The following is a 21,517-nucleotide window of genomic DNA, read 5'->3' as shown; positions in this document are numbered from 1 at the left end:
ACCTGGCAGATCAGCAGGTAGAAAGAGAAGGGGATTGGGAACACCAAGAGTCCTGGGCTGCCTCTGAAAAAGGCTCAGGAAATTTTTTGTGCCAAAGGGATTCAGAGTTTAGCCCTATGAAGCTCGAGGAGCTCAGGTGACCAAGATGTTCTCACAGGGATCTCAGCTTTTCAGGCTCTTGAGTCCTTGTCAGCCTGCCAGGTGGGCTGCCAAGGGCCCTCCCAACAGACAAACTGGCAGAACGCTAGACAGAAACCTAACACAAAGGCAAAGTTGTTTCAAAACCTGCCTGCTTTCCACTGGGACTTCCTTGAAATCAGCATATTTCTGGGAAATGTGATGACTTTGACAATTTGGTATTTTCCATTCCTTTGGAAAATTCAAACCTATAAAATACTAAAAACAAAGATTTCTAAGAAGGGGTCATGGAGGACATGCATAAAAAAATGAATACAAATATTTTAACATTGCCCGTAAGTCTTCAATTTGAAATGAATCACAGATAGAAATTGTCCATGTAAATTTTATCTAGACCTTTTTTTTTTTTTTTTTTTTTTCCCCAAGAATGTGATAAGTTTATTCTTTTTTAATCCCTCTGGGAATGAACTGTGAGTCTAGAGCTGTTTGTAGTGACACAGGCTTTGCACACTGAAGTTAGCAGCCGGCTTTATGAGTAGCTTGAAGTGGAATGTGAAGAATGAGTATTGCATGTGGTGATGCATCACTGGAGTCCACTTTATTTGGTATACTTTATAAACTGACCACCACACCATTTAGATCCGGTATGAATGAGGTTAGATGGCCCACAGGCTAGATGAGATGCAGCTCCCACTGGGATGAGAAAGCAGCCTCTCATGACACGGGGCACCAGGCAGCACTAAAGAAAGCCTGTAACCGCCTAGCCACCCCACCAGGAGATCTGTGCTGTGTCCTCTCTGGCACCGTTCCTACCAGCAGTCTATAATGGCAGCCCAGCAGAACTTGCTGCAGGCATGTGTTTTTCTGCTTGGTGCTCAGGGGGTGCCTGAAGAGAGCTACAGCAGTGCTGGTAAAATGGTAATAAGCCTGGGCGTTACACCCGTAAGCATGCCCGTGGGGTGTGTGCTGCCTATACTATGGGGCCGGTTACAGGAGCCAAACTGTAGGGCTGCAGAAAAGTTCTAGGGAACCAGAAGCAAAAGCAGAGTGAGTGACATTTCCTCTAGTAGGACGCACGGCAAGAAGTCAGGACCTTTTCTAGACTCTGAAAACTGGGACTGTGGGGACCAGCAGTCTCTTTCCAGCCACCTCCTTCCTCCATCTGAAGAAGAACCTGTACACCAATCAACTATATTAAAGAGAATCCCATGCCTCTCTTTAAAATCAACTAACTAATCACTTTCCCGCCTGCTCCAAGAATATTCAAATTAGTCACAAACAAAACTACCCACTGTTTCTACAAACCTGACTGCTGCCAGCTTTTGATAGAAACTCCTTAAGCACTCTTCTATAACACCTGAGACCAACCCCCACTAAAACCAATAATATTTTTCAAGGTTCTGGTATGACATAGTCTGAAACACTTCATAGGCTGTTATACAGAAGTGTAGAAATCTCAGGGACAAAAAAAAAAAATGTAAACACCTGGAGCATACGTACATAGTAAGATGTATCCCTGTAAGATATATGTGTAAGGATACATTACAGTATCCATGTAAGATACTAAAACAAGTATGATGCATTGTGCAATGAATAGACCCCCATCCCAATGTCAACCATAAACTCTAAGAAGTTACTTTAAATTTTTCATGTACTTTTGCAAATGTTACCCAAGATTCTTGTATGTCTCCACTTAGAGGCAGTTAATTTCTGTACTCTGAAAGAGTGAGTTGCTTTCACTTAGGAAACAGAAGTTCCATCAGTCTTAAACCTGAAAATGCCCTATAGAATTCAGAGGGATTCACAGAGACTCTTCCATCTCCATATTGCATCTTCCACCATGTCAGATTTAAACTTAAGAGATTCACTTTCATAGCTTTAGTTTGCTTTAAGAACACTGGGGAAAGAAAAAAAAATCCAACACCTTAAAATAGACTGTAGATGGGAATGTGATCCTTCGTCTTGGTAGTGGACTCTTTTTTTCTTAGTACAGTCTTTATATGAGGGAATCCCCTCATGTTCCACAACTGTAAAATGCAGATAACACTTCCTTGATTTTGGTTAGTGCTTTGGAAGCTACAGATGAAAACCACTACCGGTACAAATCAAAGCCGTTGAAATGGATGGAAAGGCTCCTCCTTACTTCAGTTAATGTTTTAAAGGACTGAACATCATGCTTCAATCACACAGAGAGCTCAGGATCCTCCTTTAGAGTATCATTTCCTTGCTCATGCTTAAAGGTAGCACGGGCTAGAGCTCCTACTGGCATTCTCTCCCACCACCCACATCTTTACAAGAAATAAAGTCAGTTCCTCTGGATTTAAACTGAATCCTTCTGGTTTAGCAATGCACATTTCTACTTAAGCAATAAACATCTGTCGTCTGCCATTCATTAATATTAATTATAAATGGTGACTAGCTCATGGGATCCAAGTCCACCAGCTGAGATTTTTCCAACTGTGACCTTGTTAGGGTTTGTATAAAAAGTGTTCAGAAGGGTCCTTCCAAGCCCGAAGCCAACAATAAGTGCAATTTGCAGAGTACAGAGTTTAGATTATGCACTTAGAACAAGGGAAGTTGGAAAGGGTGATGGGGAGTGGGGGAGGGAGGAAAGGAGAGAGTATAGGGCCTGAAACGGGGCTTCTTTAAATGCTTAAGTGTTTTAGACCTTTCTGTAGGCTAATGACAGGGAGAGGCATTGTCCATAATGAGACTGGGCCATCCATTAAACATTACTGTAAATGAAAGGTTGCATGAATTAAAGGTTGTTCATCTCATGTTTCAGGAATGTAGCTGTGTTTCATGTCTGAAGCCTGTTTTCCTTTTAAACGGAGTTCTTCAGATGACAAATGAGAGAGAGAATTTCAGAAAGCAAATGGGCAGAAGTAAATACATGCTTAAGAACAAAGTAGAGACATAACCGTAGCTGTAAATCTTTATGCGGGGGCTACTGTTTGCCATAGATATTGGGGAGGATTAGGTTAAAATCAAGAAATTTCATTACTAGGTCATTTTGCTTATAAGCCAAAAAACGGTAGAAAAATCCCCACAGTTAATCATTAAATTCTTGCCTGTATATGATTCATTTGTGGACCACTGGTCAATCCTTTTACTATCATTTCTTGTTTCAAGGAACTAAAAATAGAAAATTTTGGAAATGCTTTTTCTGAATTTTGCATTAAAGACATGGCCACAGAACTGTTATGACAAATGATCTTCTTTCTTCTCTTATTTTCTTGCCACTGCAAAATTACTTCAACAAAAATTAGCAAAAAATATTGTTTGCATCAGTTCTTAACATTACCTCTTTCTTTCTTTCTTTCTTTTTCTTTCTTTCTTTCTTTCTTTCTTTCTTTCTTTCTTTCTTTCTTTCTTTCTTTCTTTCTTTCTTTTTCTCTCTCTTTCTTTCTTTCTTTTCTCTCTTTCTCTCTCTCTCTCTCTCTTTCTTTCTTTCTTTCTTTCTCTCTTCCTTTCTCTCTTTCTCTTTCTTTCTTTCTTCTCTTTCTGTCTTTTTCTCAACCCTAAACATGCAACAATATTCTCCTCATGGGCCATATCCTCACCTGCTTTTAAAATATACATAGCTTCATTGACAGAGTGGAGCTAGCTTACATTTCTGGTGAATTAATGTGACATGCCCACTGAAATTTTCTCCAAGAAAATCCAGCCCTATACTCTCTATAACAATGATTCAAAGCAGGTAAATGCAAAGAGGAACATGGCAGATATACCAGCAATGCAGGATGCATACACTGAACAAAATGGAAGGAAAGTTGGTTTCAATTCCCTGCTTCAGGCCCAAAAGAAAATCTGAACTTGGTAAAGGCAGCAGGAGGCTTCATTTTGATGTCAATGAACAGAGGTACTTGAACTTTTGCTCTGTAAATGTGCAATGTGCTGTCTCTCTGTGGAAGCCTTACAGAAGGCAATAGGCGTGAAGAAATTTCATGGACATTTTGTGGTAATTTCAGAAATGTAGGGAAGCCTATCAAAGCATTATCTAGTCCCTTACTGGACTCTGTGGCTGGACTACTATACTCAGACTGTCTCTGATGGATGTTTGTCTAACCTCCTTGAAAATCTTCTATGATGGAGATTCCCACAACCGCTTGCCTGATCTTTATGGTCTCTGATAATAATGCTGGATGTTATCTCATTGGGAACAACCTGAAGCTCCTTTGGAACTTTATAATGAAAAGTTATGGCAGCGAGTGTTTTCTTTTTCAGAGCTATGAGGCTGGCAGAGAGCTGGGAGGTGGCAGCTTAAGCAGACCAAAGGCTACAACAGGTGTCAGAGCTGGCAGGGGGAGTGTGCTGAGAGAGACAAGGAGACTGGAGATGCAGAAACCTGGCTGGGGAAAAGCAAACAGAGCTGCCTGGGTGGGGAAGAACAGACAAATATCCAGAAAGATGAGGAGAAACTGCAGCCAAAAATTGCTTGTTTTCACTTTGTTACAAAGGAATGTTGAAAATCTCTTCTTTACAGCTAGGTCCAAAGTATTCTGAAGTCAATGGGATTTCAGTGGGTCTTGGATCAGGCCCTTTAAAAGAATTAGGCAGCTAATACAATAGTGAATGAGTGCCATTGCTTTCCACAATTTGCAGTGTTATAACAGCATTGCTATACATGGAAGTGTTCCACAGCCCAGGATTTAGCTGATTAAACAGTACTGTGAGTGTCACCATCAGGCTTGAAACACCCACTGCCTGATTTACTCTGTAGCTCGCATACCCCAAATGTTTTGCATTCTTGGACTAAATTTGATAGATGTACTACCAAACTGCTTTATTGCATATGTTCTTCTTTCCAGGTCATACAAGCCAAAATGGTGAGGGGTTTAGACCTCCAGATGGCAAGGGCTGGGTGAGCCTTGCTGTCAGTAGCCGATTCCCTACATCTTTACTTTGTGGTAATATTGCCGTAAGACAAGTAAAAAGCTTGCTGTGGTCTTCTGTGGAGTCAAGAGAAAGAAGTTGTCCAGGTATTTTGCCATGGCACACAGCCTTGAAGAGGACGATTTCCTATTCCAGCTGTGACAAATATGTCCCTCAGGAAGAGCTCCTTAAATTGCTAGAAGTTAGGGCGAGGACTTTGGAAGTATCAGCCTTGAGAAGTGGAGGGAAAGATGGATAAATGAGGATATGCAGGCAGACCAAGGAAGTGATGTGGGGTTAGAGAGAATGGTACTCTGCTCTTTCACAAGTGATCTCTCCCCTGCACCTGAGTGGAGATGGTAGCCAAAGTTTCCTATTTTTGTCTCCCTGAAACACAGTGATATGATGCCACCAAAGGTGAAGGTGCCATGGATTAGCAAAGTATGATAAGCAAGGAAAGAAGGGCAGAGAGCAGGCAGGCCCCTTTGTGTCTGCACTGGTGTGGGACTCTGGCCTGCAGCAGCTCTCTCTCTTCCCCCAGCCAAATCAGCAGAATAGCCTTAACTAGTCTGGATGCAGACCAAAAGATGCTTCTTTACCTTGTGGTCAGGGAATGCACCTGTGCCTGCTTTTTTTTAGCAGCGTAGACATAGCTGCAGATTTCACCTTCTAAAACTGTAGCTACTCTTCTTGATTCCAAACATTTCTATTCAGGACAGAAAGGTGGGGGAAGTTTGGTGCTGAATGGATACCTGATAGGCACTTTCGAAGGGTGGAGGGAGAGGACTTGGTGACCTCCTGTTTTCGCTACAGAGCTCAGACATCTAAAAGATAGCCTGCCAACCACTTCTGGAGCACAAGAGGTCTCCAGAAGGGAAGATCAGAAAGAGAAAAAGAGCTGACTTCTATCCCTTATTTGGTTTGGTGATCTGAGGAGGGAAGCTCTCGTGTCATCCACACTTTAATAGAAGAATGCAGCCAGCTTTTTTTTTTTTTTTTTTTTTTTTTTTTTTCTGATTCACTTTCCTTACAGGAACAGTTGACCACCCACTTCTTTCTCAGATTTGACAGGACTGCCACAGTGCATAGTAATGTATGTGCAGAGGCACACGGCGTGTTTGTATTACCTGCTTGCACAGTGTATATGTGTCTGTCAGAACTGGGAGGTACGATGAGAATTTAATGTTCACACTAACACAAAGTAAATGTACCTGTAGCAAAATGCAGTATTTCTATTGATTAGCTCAGATTTTAAGGTCCCAGTTTGCAGTTAGTTACCTAACATGACTTTCAGAAGTGCTTAACCATGATTAAATTTGGAAAGTGCTATGATTAAAGTTTAGAAATAGCTTTTTCCTATCTTTTCAGCCCTTGAATTCTAGTGCCAGTACATCCTTGATTATTAGCTATTTTGGATTCACAAATCTCTCTGACTCATACCGATCCTCTTTTGCCCTTCTTAACCCTTCTCACCCTGGTCTCTTTTCTAGATGGCACCTATTTGTGCTGGCCAGTGGTGGCAGGCAGCCTTGTGCTGTCCACATCCTGCCTTGCTCTCAACAGCCCTACTCTTGGAGGCTGGAAATGTGTTAAAGTTAAAGAGTCAAAACCCCTACGAGGAAAGGAAATGAGAGGTCCTCTTGGCAGGAATAAACAGAAAATAAACAACCAAACTCTTTGCAAGACAGATTCCTCAATTATAGTAACTCAGGCCTGCAAAGGCCAGAGTTATGACCCATTGGCGTATGCAGAATGTAAACACGAGGATGCAGTAATTAGCTTTGTGTTCATCTTGAAGCTTCAGAAGTCCTGTGACCTGCCATGGAGTAAGGTCATTAACCATAACCACACGAGTGACCTTCACACAGGACACCCCATCTCTCACAGTTAGACTAGAGAACTGTGCACTGCAATGTCTCTGTGGCTCACATGCTCCAGTCCTTTTGCTTCAAATGTCACCGAGCTCTACATAAGGGAGAGGATGTGACTTTCAGGATGAGCTGTGATTGGAATATCTTACTTTACCCATGTAGCTATGCTTAAGACTTAAATATAGTTAAATAAAAATTCCAAGTATCAAAAATGTCCAGAATTGCCTTTTTCTTTTCTTTTTTTGTTTGTTTGTTTTTAATGAGAAAAAAATGATTAAAAATAGTACACTGGGGAACTGTTGGCCTGCCTTGGGCTTCCCTTGCCCTGGGAACAGACTTTCTCTTTACTGTGTGGAATGGTTAGGACCAGACTACTTATAGCTTGCTCTGTAAAAGAGAATTCACCTTTGAATAAGCAGGTGTCCAGCCATTAATAGATGTTTATCAACAAACACAACAAAACACTGCTCTAACCCTGATTTTGCCAGCACTTAATGAAATGAGTATTACAAACAAATATTTTTCAGGTCTACTTTTTGTTTTACTTTGGCTGACCCATGGATCCCCTGACACACGCTTGCCTTGCTTACTGAGTCAGTCTGGGTGAACCCTGGGTTAGATTTTGCAGTGTTACAAAGTCATTACACTGCAAATGGGGAAAATGTGTCATTTAATTCAAAATATGTAGAAGTTAGCAAGTAAAAGGCCACATCACTCACCCTAGACTGTACTTAGCAGTAACTGAGGGGAAAAAAGGGCACTTTCAGGGAGTAAATCATTTTGCCCTTCTCAGAATCCATCTAATGGGACCATGAATCCTCCTCCCCGGGTGCAGTATCACACCTTTAACATGACCCATCAATAACTTGCTTAGACAGAAACATCTAATTTTTAGCATTTTTGTTCCTTTTTCCTTTTTCCCTTTTCCTTTTTCCCTTTTCCTTTTTCCTTTTCCCTTTTTCCTTTCCTTTCCATACTAAAGGGCCAACTTTGTTAGAGCCTTCCGTGCTTCCTTTTTACCTGTATCCATATGGCATCAGAGTGTATACATTAGGGTGGGTAACTCAATGAGTTTAAGTCAAGTGAATGCAATTAGTTTATGGCCTAATATTTTAGGCTTGTTAGTATTAAGTTACACTGTTTTCAACTAAAGTAAAATCTTGATAAATGGCTTGGAATTTTTAGCTGAGTGGTGGTTTTGGAAGCCTAATGGACACCTGATAGGACTCCTTCCTCACACCATAGCCAACTGAAGACATTTTCAGACATAATCTGATTAATATGTTTGAAGCATTATGTGGACACATACCAACAAAGGCTAGAGGAGCTAGTTCAAAGAAACAACAGAGATGACCTGAGTATCAGCCTTCTTAGCTATTAAAATCAAAACTGTATTTTTATATTCACATGTACACAATACATTATAGAAACATTTTTTTTTACACATAGCTTTAATAGTTCCCCCAAACATATATGCTTCCTTCATTAAAACTGCTCAACACAAAATCCTGTTCCATTAGTTCCCTTCTTTCAGCCGGTGTGCATCTAGAAATCAGCTCCTCAACTCAAAGGCTCTGCTTTCTGTCTTATTCTTGCTGCATACCAAAAAAGAAACCACACTGTAACATCTATATTCTCCTTAGAGCACAAACCACTTCTTTTATAACAGCATCCTTCTTTCAGACTGTATGGGTTGACAATTACTATACTCTACAGTGAAAAAGAAATGTACGTTTCTACATTCATCTCAACTTTTTTTTTCTTTTTCCACATCTAATGCTTAATTTTTTTTGCCTTTTCGGAACAGAACCTTTCATTGGTTTGTGTTTGCACAGAATGGAAACAGTTAGCATTCGTTCTCTCCTTTGAACATTTGAATGCCACCAACATACAAATGAGTGAATATATGAACAGGAAACAATTGAAATATATTATTTATTTGTTTACAACAATACAATTGTGTAACCAATGTAGCCTATTAACCTGAATAATACTCAGCTTTCTAAGATACTTTCCCCTTTTGTAACTACCCACTTAGTCTTTTGGTGAGTGTTTTCAGTCTTCCAACTGATCAGAAAATGTTATCTCAAAGCACTTAAAAGTGACTACTCTGTGGGGGGGTTAGCTGGGACTGATATTTGTGGTGAATATTCTCTTCCTTTTGGATGTGGGGTCTTGGCAGAGTTACTTGTGCATGAAAACATGCAATTCCTTCCCCACATACTTCTGGATGCAGTTCTGGCATTTGTCTTTTGACCAGTAACAGTTAATCTCATAGCCATTTGCAGACCAAAAGGGCTGCAAATTGCTTGTGTTTGGCCAAGCACAAGTAATTCAGCCAAGACCCCACATCCAAATGGAAGAGAACATTCTCCACATAACTTTCTGTTCAGTCCCAGCTAACCTCCCATTTTTACCTGACATTTATTAAAGCAAACAAATAATATTGATGGATAATTTGCAACATTTCCCGTGCTCTGCAAACTATGCTTTTCCAATATATCTGAAAATACATTCACCATTTATGGACATGGATACTAGAAAGAGTTGACTATCAAAGTATGTATTCTGCCAGTGCAGAAGTCAAGAAGATGTTAAGTGTAGAAAGGTAAAAGCAGCAGTGCATTGTGCTGAGGGCACAGAAGTATGGAAGTATGCTGGAGAGGAAGGAAGAAGAAACTGGAAATTGAAATCATATACTCTTGTGGACTAAAAAGAACTGTCAATTGTGAGTTTAAACGAGGACAATTATGAAATAAATTGCAGTGAGGTTTCAATTGGACTGAATTATAAAAGGAGCCTATATGTGAAACACATGCAAATTGCTATGTCCAAACACATTGAAACCAACTAATTTAGTGCTAAAATGAAGAACCTTTTAGTCTAGTAAGGCTATTGGTAATCTAATTATTCCCTTTTGTTTGCATTCATTCTGGAAAAAAACCCTAGCATCTTCTCCCAGTAAAACTTAATTTAATAGCCAGTGAGGGGAAAAAACGAGTTGTAACAGATCGCACCAGCTTTAAGGACACACTAGCAGATGGAAACAAAAAAAGTTGTCTTCATTTGTTTTATCTTGCTTTGCATAGTTGTTCCAGAGACATGTTCTTTCTTCTGTGAGATAGCAGCAACTGAACTGACTAACATCCTGTCTCTGATCTCAACTTCTTGAGCAAAGTCATTGAGGCATCTGTGACGGACATACCCCGTCATCATGTGGTCTTTGCCCTTACTCCCTCGGCCACAGACATGTATTCAACGTGGAAACGGCAGAGGCTGACCAAGCTAACTCTGTCTTTGCTGCTGCGGAGGGAAGATCATTAGCAGCACTGTCGGTAATAGCCAGCTCTGCCACCAGACTTCAAGCCAGAGCTGTGGAAGCTAGGCTCCAAAGCAACTCCCAGGCAGCAACGTAGAGTTGTACAAGGCCAAACAGTATTTTCAAAATTGATTAACAGTAAGTATTTACTTTCCCTTCTCTGTCCAAAAGAGTTTTTGTTGTTAACTTGTCCTCCCTTCATTCACTGGACCAGCTAGCCATAAGAACAGAGCCTGGCTTGGCTTCTTGTGCCAGCCAGCACTCTCATGTTCAAAGGGGAACAGAGGTTTCTCTTGGAGTAATATGGGACAGTGACAGTAAGTAAGATAAGTTGCCTGGAGATTAAGTTGGAAAGCTTCATTTCCCTACTCCAGTAGGAACATAAGGAAAACCTTTAGCTTAATTCTCAGTTTCCTGGCTTGTGTCACCATAATCCATCCCTTCAAGCTGTTTTAACCTAATGTTTTAGGTGTGAATTTCCTTGGTTTTATTAAGGATTATCTTTTTTTTTTTTTTTTTTTTTTTTTTAAATAAATTCATCTCCCTCTGAAGGTGTACAAAAGTGAGTAAGACATTTGTGGTTAATGTTACGAAGGATTGTACAGTGGTGGATTTCAGAACACTAAAAAAAAAGACTCTCAGCCATAGACATGCAAATCCTAAGGGCACAGGTAGTGTTGGAATATAGGTTACTACATCTGGCTGCATTTGTTTCTTAGGAATTGTCTACCAAGAGTAGAACAGGCTAGGATGTAGTCTGAGACTTGTTCAAGAGGAAGAAAAACAAAACAGTTTTATGCATATTGCAGGAAAAAAGACAATTCACAATTTTAAAGGAATTCTTGTGGTATGCAGTATTTTTCAAATATGGCTTGGCTAAGGTCCCATAAAACAAGAATTGACAGTAAAATACATGAGGAGTTTCTTTTAAAGTACTTACTACACAAGAACAGCAAATATTTCTCAAAAAGAAATATTTTCTCCAAGCTGAAGATGTTGCCAAATTGCCATGACAAATACATGACATCATTATCACCTCAAAGAAAACCAACAGTTTTCAATTTCAAAATTAAAGTATGGAATTATATTTTCAGCTCTAGCAAAAGTAACCGGTATTAAAAAAATTACACTTTTTGTCCAGTTACAGTGGGCTAACAGGGCTGTGTTTTTCAAGCTGTGCTGCTGTGCAGGAGCAGAAGTGTTAATCTTCATGGACATTTTGAAGATAGAGTCTTAAGAATGAGGGAATCTGTAAATAGTTTGCCTTGGCTGCTCCCTTGAGGCAGCCACACTGCTCTACCTCTCTCCAAGGCACTGCTAGACACAGGGAGGCTGAATCAACCTCAGGAAGGTGAAATCTGCCCCATAGGTTCCCATAATCGGTCAATCTATTCCCATAAATCGGTCAATCTAGACAGTTCTTCAGTGAGGGAGAGGTACCTGAAGTTCTCTGCTTCATAACATCCTCCTTCTAACATTTCTCTCCTCATGAGGTATATCCTGAGGGAACAAGCGAACCTTCAAAAGGATTACCAGCTCCCAAACCCTTTTATATTTCTACAAGTAATCTGCAGCAATCCTAGTGATAATTTAACAATAAACACTAAGTTACTTCTTGGTACCAGCAGCTCATGCTGGCTCACACACATTCAGCTTCTGCACCCCTTCCACTCATCCTCAAAATAGAAGAAAACCTGCTTTTGAGTTTGAAAGGTTTAGGGGAAATAGAAGGGATGGAGAAACGGGAAGGGTGGGGAAAATTGGAGAGACAGTGAAAAGGACATGTTCCCGTGGCAATCCTGTGTCAACCACAGTAACTGCACGGGGGACAGAGCAAGTAACTTCCCTGCTACATTAAGGGGAGAATATCGAATAACAATCTCTATTGGGTAGAATTTGTATAAATTATTGTTTCATACACTTCTTAACCATGTTGGATGGCATCCACAAGGTCCTGTGATGGGGAATAAGGCTGACACGCTGGCTCATGTGGAGGGGCAGTTCTGCTGGCATTCTTGATAACTGGGCAAAACCAAGTGGAGTGTCCCTTGGCTGCCAAGCAATGTTGTGGTCTTTCCCCTACACTGGGACTCTGCAAGCCAGATGTAGATGGCAGGATCAGGCCACGTTGTTCAGCCAAAGCTATTACAAAGAGATCAGGGTGGGAGAGAGGCCACAGCACTGTAATTGCAAGAATTATGGGCATACCTGTAGGGGAGCATGAAATAGGAACCAGTTTAGAGGAATCCTGTGGTTGAAGCATAAAATTTGACTGCCTCATACCCAACAAACAACTCCCACCATGACATGTTTTATGACAGACCTTTTTGCTCTGAGCTCCACATGCAACCCCTCATCTTGGCAGTTCTTTCAGCAGAACTTAGAGAGAATGCGCCTTCCCATCCAGCCCACCCTGTCCTCTCTAGATCACACAAAGCGCATTTTCTCAGCAGCATTAGGACTTTATTTACTGCAGGCAAGGGCACAGCTCTCTCCAGCCCGAAGAACACCACATCAATGGGAGCTTTGGTGAAACCAGCAGTCAAGGCCTGGGAATTCAGATGTGAATTATTAAACAAGCACAATACCAATCTCAAATTATGATGATGATAATGTGGTACCTTTTCCTTCCTTCTGACATCTCTTTCTTTGTACAATACATTTTCTGCTCTCGCTTGTAGCTGGGCAAGGATTGCCCCTTGCTGATGGATGTTGTACGATCTCTCTGACCCTTATTTCATTTCCTCTTTTGAAACCACATGTTTTTCCTTTCTTTGTGCAAGGGCTCCATGGACTCCACTCACTAGCTTCACAGTGCACTGCAACAAACATAGGACAAGCTGAGCCTGGCCAATACCTTTTTGTATACGTAATGCATATGGTACATTCATTTTATTCTGCATCAGCCAAAAGGTAGCACAAATTAATGGAATTAATCAGGATTTGCAGCAGTGAATTGGGTAAATTTGGGCTGCTGAAGGTATATTACATAAAATGTCAAACAATTATGTCAGATGCTCTTTTGTACCCACTGTTTTGTAATTCTGTTCCTGAAATAGGGCAACAACCTAAGAATTCATTTCAGTGAAATCAGCTACTAGGGCCTGTTCCGAGCTTGCTTTGGTTTTGTGGAGATATAGATCCTTATAACCTCAGCAGAATTAAACTTTGGTGTGACAGAAGACTGAAATCATTGTGTCAAACTGCTGCGGTTGTTCTCAGAGGTATTGCATTTGGAAATAAATAGAGTTATAATGAAACAACTGATATCAAAAGGCATTACATTAAGAATCAAGCATCTTTGGTTATCTCCTGCTTGGCATTCAACTTAAATAATGAAAGAGCCAACATCTGTAACAAATACAATGTTTAAGTACGCAAAGCAGAGGGATGTAATCTTTTAAGAAAAGTACAGGTTGCAGTTTCTAAACTACAGTGATCTGAATGTACATCCTCTACTATTGGGAACTCAAAGGTGTGCAGATGGACACTTGCCCTAAAAATATAGACAAAAATGGGAGCAACCCTTGGAGCTTCAAAACGTGCTCTTAATAGCTATGCTACTCTTGTGCCATCTCCTCAGTATCCTTCTCTTAACAAAAAGTAGTAAGCACTTATATTTATATTCCCATGTGTGCTTAAGACTATAAACATCCTCTAAAGAAGGAAGGGATTCTTGCCCTTCTATCAGGAGGATTTTGTAAGTCAACATTTTTCCAGCTCCAGAATTTACTTTCAAATTTTTCAAAACCCAAAACTATAACCGACGTCAGGCAATCTCTGAGCCTTCCTCCAGTGAATCGTTATGTGGGTCATTTTGTTTTTAATATTACACTGGAGCTCTCCTGTTAAAATAATTGGCCTTCACGTGCACAAAAAGGTTCTGTTTTTCCTCTGTAGCTTTAAATGGCTTTTCCGAGTTGAGACTGAGTCATTGTTAAAGCAGCTAAGTCTACAGCACTTGGAAACAGCCACCAAGGAACAAAAATGATTTTCTGAATTGCTTTCAAAGATGAAAGTCTTTGGTAGAAAATAAAACCATAAAAACCATCACTACCACCTGAACTAATAAGCGAAAAACTACTGCACATTATTTTTACTCCTGCATCGCTTGCCCTGCAAAACAGGCCATGCCAGGGAGAGTTATGTGCACGACGCCGTGGGGGAGGAGATTTCCACCACCGCCAGGCTGCGCCTAAGTGCTCCCTGGTTGCTGGTGGCTGAAGAGGTTACCGCTCCCGCCGCAGCTCACAGCCCGCAGCCACCACAATTCACAGCCCGTGCACTAAAATAAGCTGAGCCCTGCCGCAGCCTCAGCGTGCCCGTGGCAGGGGATGTGAACTGCAGCAGCCCACAGGCAAACACATCACTCTTTCTGCTTTCAGCTGCAGGGGTGGCGGAGGGATGGAGCAGACAGCTAGGTGTGGTGACCTCCAAACTCACCCTGGCTGTGAATAATTGGAGCTTGTGAGTCAGAGGCTGAAAAGATACAAAAGCGGTTCTCGTCTCTGCAGCCGTGAGTCACCGCAGCAGTGCCGCCAGCCTCATTCCTTCGCTGACAGTGCCGTGCTATTCGGCATTTTGTTTTAATCCTCGCTGTCCGCAGTCAGGTGATTATACAAAAATACCATTTGGAATTTCATCTTTATGTTAATTTTTTAGCTTCTAGCCTTTGCCTCTGGGAAGGTAAGCTTCAAAATGCTGTTGTACACATGCTTTGAAGGGTCAGGTAGCATAAGGGACCGAAAGCAAAGCAGTTAGTATTTTAATCTTTAAACTAGGTGTGGGGCCTGGCTCGGGATTTTTGAACCTTTGATGTTAGCAATGCTGCATAACGCAGTAACAGCTCATGCCAGGGATCGATGTCCTTCTACCTCAGGGTAGGCCAAGCAGGCGGGATGACATGGGCCATATGTCCTGAGGCAGAACTGCTCTTAGCTTCAGGGCTGTGTCTTAGGGCACAGCCAAGCTTGCCTTTTGTGAAATGTCATGAGTTGGCTGTGCGGGGGAATACACCTTGTGATGCAGAACAAGTCCAGGGCAGATTTAAGTTACCCTTCCCTGGTGCTGTGACTGATCTTGCAGGTCGTGCCCTCCACAGATTCCCTACCCCCCTGAGGAAACCAGAGAGGATCAGGCCGTTACACGACAGGCCGGACTTACCGATACTAGCGCACTCCATCGTGTGGTTGTTGGCTTCCAGCCCATCAGGGCACTTTTCAAGGCACTTTCCACTGTACAAGTAAAACCCACTTTTACACTTCGTGCAGAAGTTTCTGGTGAAGCAGGTTTCACAGTCAGCTTTACATTCTGAAATGCAAACAGGCACAACAACGTTGATGATCTTTGCCATGAAAAACCATGGGCTCTCTCACACACACTAGAATTCAAGGCAAAACCACTTCACATGACTCTAGCATTGCAAAACAGTCTTCAAAGGTAGCAAATTATTTTTAGATCTTCCCTATGCCCTGTACATGCATTGAGGGGAGCAACAAGTGGTCTTAGTATGAGTCGGAGTTTAATAAGGATGGCCTGATGATGAGTGGTCACACACTTCTTGTATTCTTGCAGACCTGTGCAAACTGAAAACAGAGCACTGCTCATCAGAATAACAATAGAGTACTTATGATCTACCTTGACATAGCATAGGTAATAACTAACTCCACCAGCTACATGTACTGGACCCAGTTCCACACTATTTATCTCCATCTATCCAGAAGAAATAAAACATGTTTCATGTCAATGTAATTTTCATATTTTAAGTGATTTTCTCATGTTTGATCAGCAATCCTGTAGTATTTCATGCATCCTCTATATGATTACCCAAAATGGCATTAACAATATATTTTCCATTTCTCAAGTATTTTTAAAAGACATAAGCAAAAACGTGTATGACACAGCTCATGTCTGATATGTAAGGCCACACACTGCTAAAAAGTGAGCAAGTACTTTACAGTGTCAAGTTACTCTGTAAGATTTTACTCTGGGGTCTGTTCATTAAATAACTTTTATTACCAGGTAAAATCTGGGAGAGTGACTTGGCTGTCGCATGTATGTTTTTATATTACCTGTGAGGATAAAAACTGAACTCAACAACAAAAATCACAGGAGGGAGGGAAAGGAGGGGAATGAGAATGCTATTACAATCTTTTCCAGTTCATTTATGGTTCAAAATACACAGTAGGGTCAAAATGTTGTCCAAATGGTAAAGAATACAACTGAGTTCTCTGTCTCCCAGCCCACAGGCAACATGGATTGTTAACCTCCCCCAAATCAGGTTGAGACCTTGCCAGCTGGTACAGACATTTACACTGCTTGTGAGGGAAGCTATAAAGAGACCAGGGCAAAGCGCATCTCCACAGAGTGCCACCTTCTCTCCACGTCTCGGGGGAAGGCCAGTGAGTTAAGCTGCCCCAGCCCCTGAGGCTCAGTGGCCCTCAGCCTCTGCTCGTCAGAGCTACAGCTGCTCAGCCTTGCTGCCCCTGGCTTTGGAGGGCAGTGCCTATCGCCTGCTGGTGCTCCACTTCTGTATCAGGGTGTAGAGAAGGAGGCCACCTCCCATCTCCTAGGCAAGTCACTCAGGCAGAGCTGGAACCCGCGTGCTTTAAGCACATTTGTGATATTTTTCAACCTAACTCCTTGCTCAGGTTAATATTTATTGCACTACTATAACGGAACTGAACAAATAAAGACTCGGCCTGTCCTCCTGCTTCTCTGTTGGCTTGATTCCTAAGGAGCATTCAAAAGAGAACAAACAAATCAATGTGCTTCCCCTTTCCCCAGCACTTACTTGCACACTTATTAATATCAGGATACCGTGTCCCATAGTATCCGCTTGGACACGAGGAAAGACATACTCCAATCTGTTTCATGCCGATCCTCTCCAGAACAAAAAAAGAGTCTGGGCTTACATGACAGGCATCCGTTGTAGTCCGAACATGTAGCACACCCTCCTTGGCAACCCTGGCTCACGTTAGGATGCACTGCAAAGACAAGCATTAAAAAACAGGGTGGGGAGGGAAGAGAGTAAGAAATTAGACAATTTCTTTCCAAAGAACCAGAGCATAATGGTTCCTCTGTACTTGGAAGGGTGGACCATCCTCCTCTCCTCTGACAGCTCTTAAAGATTGCTTCATTTTTTTTCTTGCATCTTTTATGACCCAACATTTTATTTCAGTGATTACTTCACCTGCATAAAAATGAGAAGCTCAGCTGATGTGCTCACATCTTGCAGAAATAATAAAGTGCAAATTAAATTTGAAATAGATTTTGTAGAACAGCAGCATCCTAGAGAACATTTATTTTTCTTATAGTTATTTCCAGTGGCTTTCCTGCTGCTTCTTCAGTTAACCTTGTATACACTTAGATCAGCAGATAAATACACGTTCATATATATTTGCTTTTCAAATCTGGATGATTAAAAAACAACCCAGTATATCATTTCCTTCATTGACTAAATGTCTTTTGATTGAGTTCTGCTGTGCAGAATATGCCCCTGTTAGATCTAATGCTAATTTGCTCTAATAAAAAGACACAGGAGAGCCATCATTCTCACCCTCCTTCTTCCCCTGGAATGTTCTCTCTGGCATGTTTTTAATCTCTAACAATTACAACCTGATGTTCAGACTTAACTGTGGCATTTACCCCACTCCAATCCCAGCATGGAGCATAGGTAGGATTATATTTTCTTTTCAATTGGATTGTTCTAATTCTTCAGACATCGAAAGGAAAACTTAGTACACTGACTGCTTAAGACTATCCAGTTCTTATTTGGAAGTAGCAGAAAAAAGGGAGATATTGCAGGCTGTATTTTCAGTAGCAGACATTAATCAGTGAATTACTTCTCAGTGGTAACAAATAATGTTTTGTATCTCTCAGTACTGTAGAAGTTCTTACCTCCTTATAATTCATTCTTGGCTGCATTCTTAAATAGGAGTTTGATAATTAAGCGTCAAGTAGCTCTAGGCCTGTGTCACCTCTTTTTTGGTCTCTTCTTGTATGAAAAACCCAGACATTTTTCTAAGTGTAAACTAATCTCTTCAGACATCTGATTATATTTTATATGTAAGATAAATCCAGTCCTCATTTATATTTGTAAATCCTATTTGTAAATACTGTCATCTTCCTGTTCTGCCTTGCCCTCAGGCCTGTGAAATTATTATAAATATGCATGTGCCATACTTTTATCACCTGTTTTAGTGTTCTGAACTTATTTTTATCTGCAGACACTGATAAATAGTTCGCATATACAATGAACTTGCTTTTGTCACCTCCCTTCTGTGGATCCCTTGGAAGTGGACCAGAAGCCCATATGAATCCATGGCTTACAGGTTGAAAACTACCACTCTTGCTCCTGGGGAGTTTGCCTAGTGGCAGGGAAGTTAGGGAATACCTCTGTACTTTGTTCATTTACAGTTTTGGCAAAAATACTTGGCCCAGAAATGGGAAAGACACTCCTCTATACTCTGAGATTTCAATGACCCGTATCACAATCTGAGAAATCTCAAAAGGAGTTCAAATTCACTTTTCCTCTTTGATTAACAGAATACAGAATGAAGTTTATTTCTCTCAGTAGGACTGAATAGGTAGGAAAAAAGAAATACTTGGCCCTGCTTAGGACAAACAGTTTCAATGAGAACATAAGAACCTAATTCTCTGTGCCCCTGAGGCTCTCACTTCGTGGAACAACCTCAAGGGAAGTGTATTTACCACCAGGACACAGCACTCCTATGAGAATAAACAGTATTCTGCATAGTGAGAAGCTGCAAGCCCAAATCAGTTATCAGATTTATTTTCACCAAAGTAGTGAATTCACCTCAAAGTACCAAAGTAGTACCACTAAAGTAGTTTTTCACCTCAAAGTAGTGAATGCTTACTAAACACAGAGCAATTTTTTTTTTTTTTCTGAGAAGATTCCAAAAATACAGAGTGTATTGATTCTGAAATTAAGAGCCTGAAAAAATTGCTTTTAAGAGTTAACCATATGAAAATGTCCTTGTTTCTCTCAACCCTGTGTTTTGGTTCTTGCATGAGGCTACTTTCAAAGGCACACATCGTAATGTGATCTAAGAAGCTGACATTATTTAAAAACTATCCATGATTTTCCTTCATTAAGTCTGACAGAGAGAAGAAAAAGCAGCTGAAGTACAAAATATTTGTCATCAAAGCTGCTATATAAAATATGGATGATCACTTTTGACAGGAAACATATGACGTGTGAGCACCTGTGACAGATCATTATGAATAGATTCTCTTGACAGAGAAAACATTACGTGCAACTGCTCAGAGGTCAAGCTTTGTGTGTGAGCCCTTGAGACAGGTAGTGCTTTATTACCAAGAGAAGATAATTCTCTACAGCTAAGATCCATCACATGGCCAATTTCCATCTCCACTTTAACTTCAGCAATATCAAATATAAAATAACATGTTCAGATACCCATTTTCACACTTTCTCCCGCCTTTCATTCATCCCAAATACATCTCAAATAGTGCAGCAAAAAAAAAAAAGAAAGCACGTGGTTCCAAATGGAGAATCATGTTGTTAGCGTTACGGAGGAAGGAACAAGTTAACATACGTAAGTCAAGCTCCATTTAAAGGTTGATTTCATGCCATGTTATAACACAATGTGTGAAATAAAACAAGCTTCTGGTCTTGGAAATGCAGAGCAAAAGTCTCATTGAAAAGTCAGAACTGATATTTTAAATCAAGAAGAGTGTTTTTTTCTTTTTTTTTTATTTATTTTTTAATCTTAAAAGCTATTAAAGGGATTCTTTTCTGATTGTCTGTTGTGCTCAGCATTTCTTTGAGCCTGAAAATCTGTGTAATAAACCTGTGTCTCATTAAGCTTGCTTCGAATGCAAGGTAGGCCCCTATACTGGCTCAGGCAAGGAGCAAAGCAGGGACAGACAAGTGCCCCAGAAATTGGTACTGTCTGAAAGCCCAGCACTGGGCTTTGTCATTGAACCTGGGAAAAAATTATGGGTGGAGGGAAAATATTTGTGTCTAGAAAATGAGGGAGCATGCTGGAAAAGGGGCATCTCCAAGCTCTAGCTGACAACCTTGTACTCCTTACCTCCCAGCCTCCTGCCTCTCCAGTTCAGGGCCAGGCACTTGCCCGAGCCCCACAGCACAGTGAGCAGTGGCTGCCAGGGCCGGTCCCTCCCCTCCTACAGAGGCCAAGTCAGATGGATTCGAGAAGGAAATGGGGCAAACTCAGGCTCCAATACAACTTTCTGCCAGGGGAGGGAACTTACTGCTGCAGGGCAGAGAACTGGCCTTTACTATTTCTCTCTTGGTGCAGCAAGCTGCTGGTGGCTGCAGATCTCAAGCACTTCAGCAGTTGCACACCGTAACCACGAGGAAGTAACCAGAAGTGGTGAAATTTGTCCGTGTTACACCTGGCGCAGGCATTGCTTCAAATTTCTATACTTACTATACAGTAAGTAAATACTATACAGTATTACTATACAGTAGCAACAGGTAAGTAATGTATGTCTGCCTGAAGAAGTGCTTTGAGGTCTACAGGTGTAAAAGTGCAAGGAGAGCACAGACCGCTCCTGTTAGTCACAAATTTTAGATGTGGTAGCCAGGCAGAGAGAGGGACGGTGCCTTGGCAGGGGGACAGCGCTGTGGCCGCATGGGCTAGGCCCTGGCGGTACAACCAAGAGGTCAGGGTTTTAGCACTGCAAAGAGTCCAAAAAATAATCTCACTTGTAACCACTTGGCCTTTGGTGCAATCTATTTCATTATGAAGACACAATAAAATAAAATGTGCTATAAAAATTCCTCCATAACCCTCAGAACTGTTTTTTTGTGAGCTAAAATGGAGGTATGCTGTGAGCGGCCTGCTAGGAGCAGTGCCGGCAGTCAGAGGTGGCCCTACCAGCAATTGAGCAAGCTCTCCTCTTGTTTCCCAAAACTCTTTGAACACAGTGAAATCCTACACTCTCCGGGATGGAAAATACAGCACAGCAGTGGGCAAAGCAAATGGTGGAAGCACAGAGACTCATGGAGATGTCCTTACCCACCTCTTACACAAGCATCAGCCAGGACTGCTTACTTGCATCAGATACAAAAGTATGTGTGTGCAGGCTCGTGACTGGTTTTAGGTCCAGAATCCATCCATCATGTTTTTCTCTTTAGAAAGCCTAACTACTAGAGATCAGAGAAGACACTAAGCTAATCTTGAACTATTTCCATCCCCTGTCTGTCTTTAAGCTCTTTTTGGCTTGAAGGTTGTTTTCTGTTTTTGTTTTTGTTGTTGTTGTCTTTTTGTGTGTGGGTGTGTGTATGTGTGTACACTGTTTGTCC

At 41.3% G+C, this 21,517-nt stretch overlaps 1 protein-coding gene and 1 long non-coding RNA gene across 2 annotated transcripts in view; both read right to left on the bottom strand.

Annotated features, from left to right (window-relative positions):
- Window positions 1–21,517, bottom strand: part of RSPO3 (R-spondin 3) — a 60,600-nt gene that overhangs the window by 8,202 nt on the left and 30,881 nt on the right. Inside the window, 4 exon segments of the mRNA XM_040552373.1 lie at window positions 12,825–13,022; window positions 15,367–15,513; window positions 16,997–17,102; window positions 17,104–17,189. Coding sequence (XP_040408307.1) covers window positions 12,825–13,022; window positions 15,367–15,513; window positions 16,997–17,102; window positions 17,104–17,189 — 537 coding nt within the window.
- Window positions 8,688–11,011, bottom strand: LOC121067620. Its single transcript, XR_005818353.1, has 2 exons — window positions 9,302–11,011; window positions 8,688–9,009 (listed from the first exon to the last, which is right to left on the bottom strand). It is a non-coding gene; the product is annotated as an uncharacterized LOC121067620 (long non-coding RNA).

Source organism: Cygnus olor, chromosome 3 (assembly GCF_009769625.2).
Source record: "Cygnus olor isolate bCygOlo1 chromosome 3, bCygOlo1.pri.v2, whole genome shotgun sequence".
Taxonomy (NCBI): Eukaryota; Metazoa; Chordata; class Aves; order Anseriformes; family Anatidae; genus Cygnus; species Cygnus olor.
This window is presented reverse-complemented; position numbering and strand designations above follow the sequence as displayed.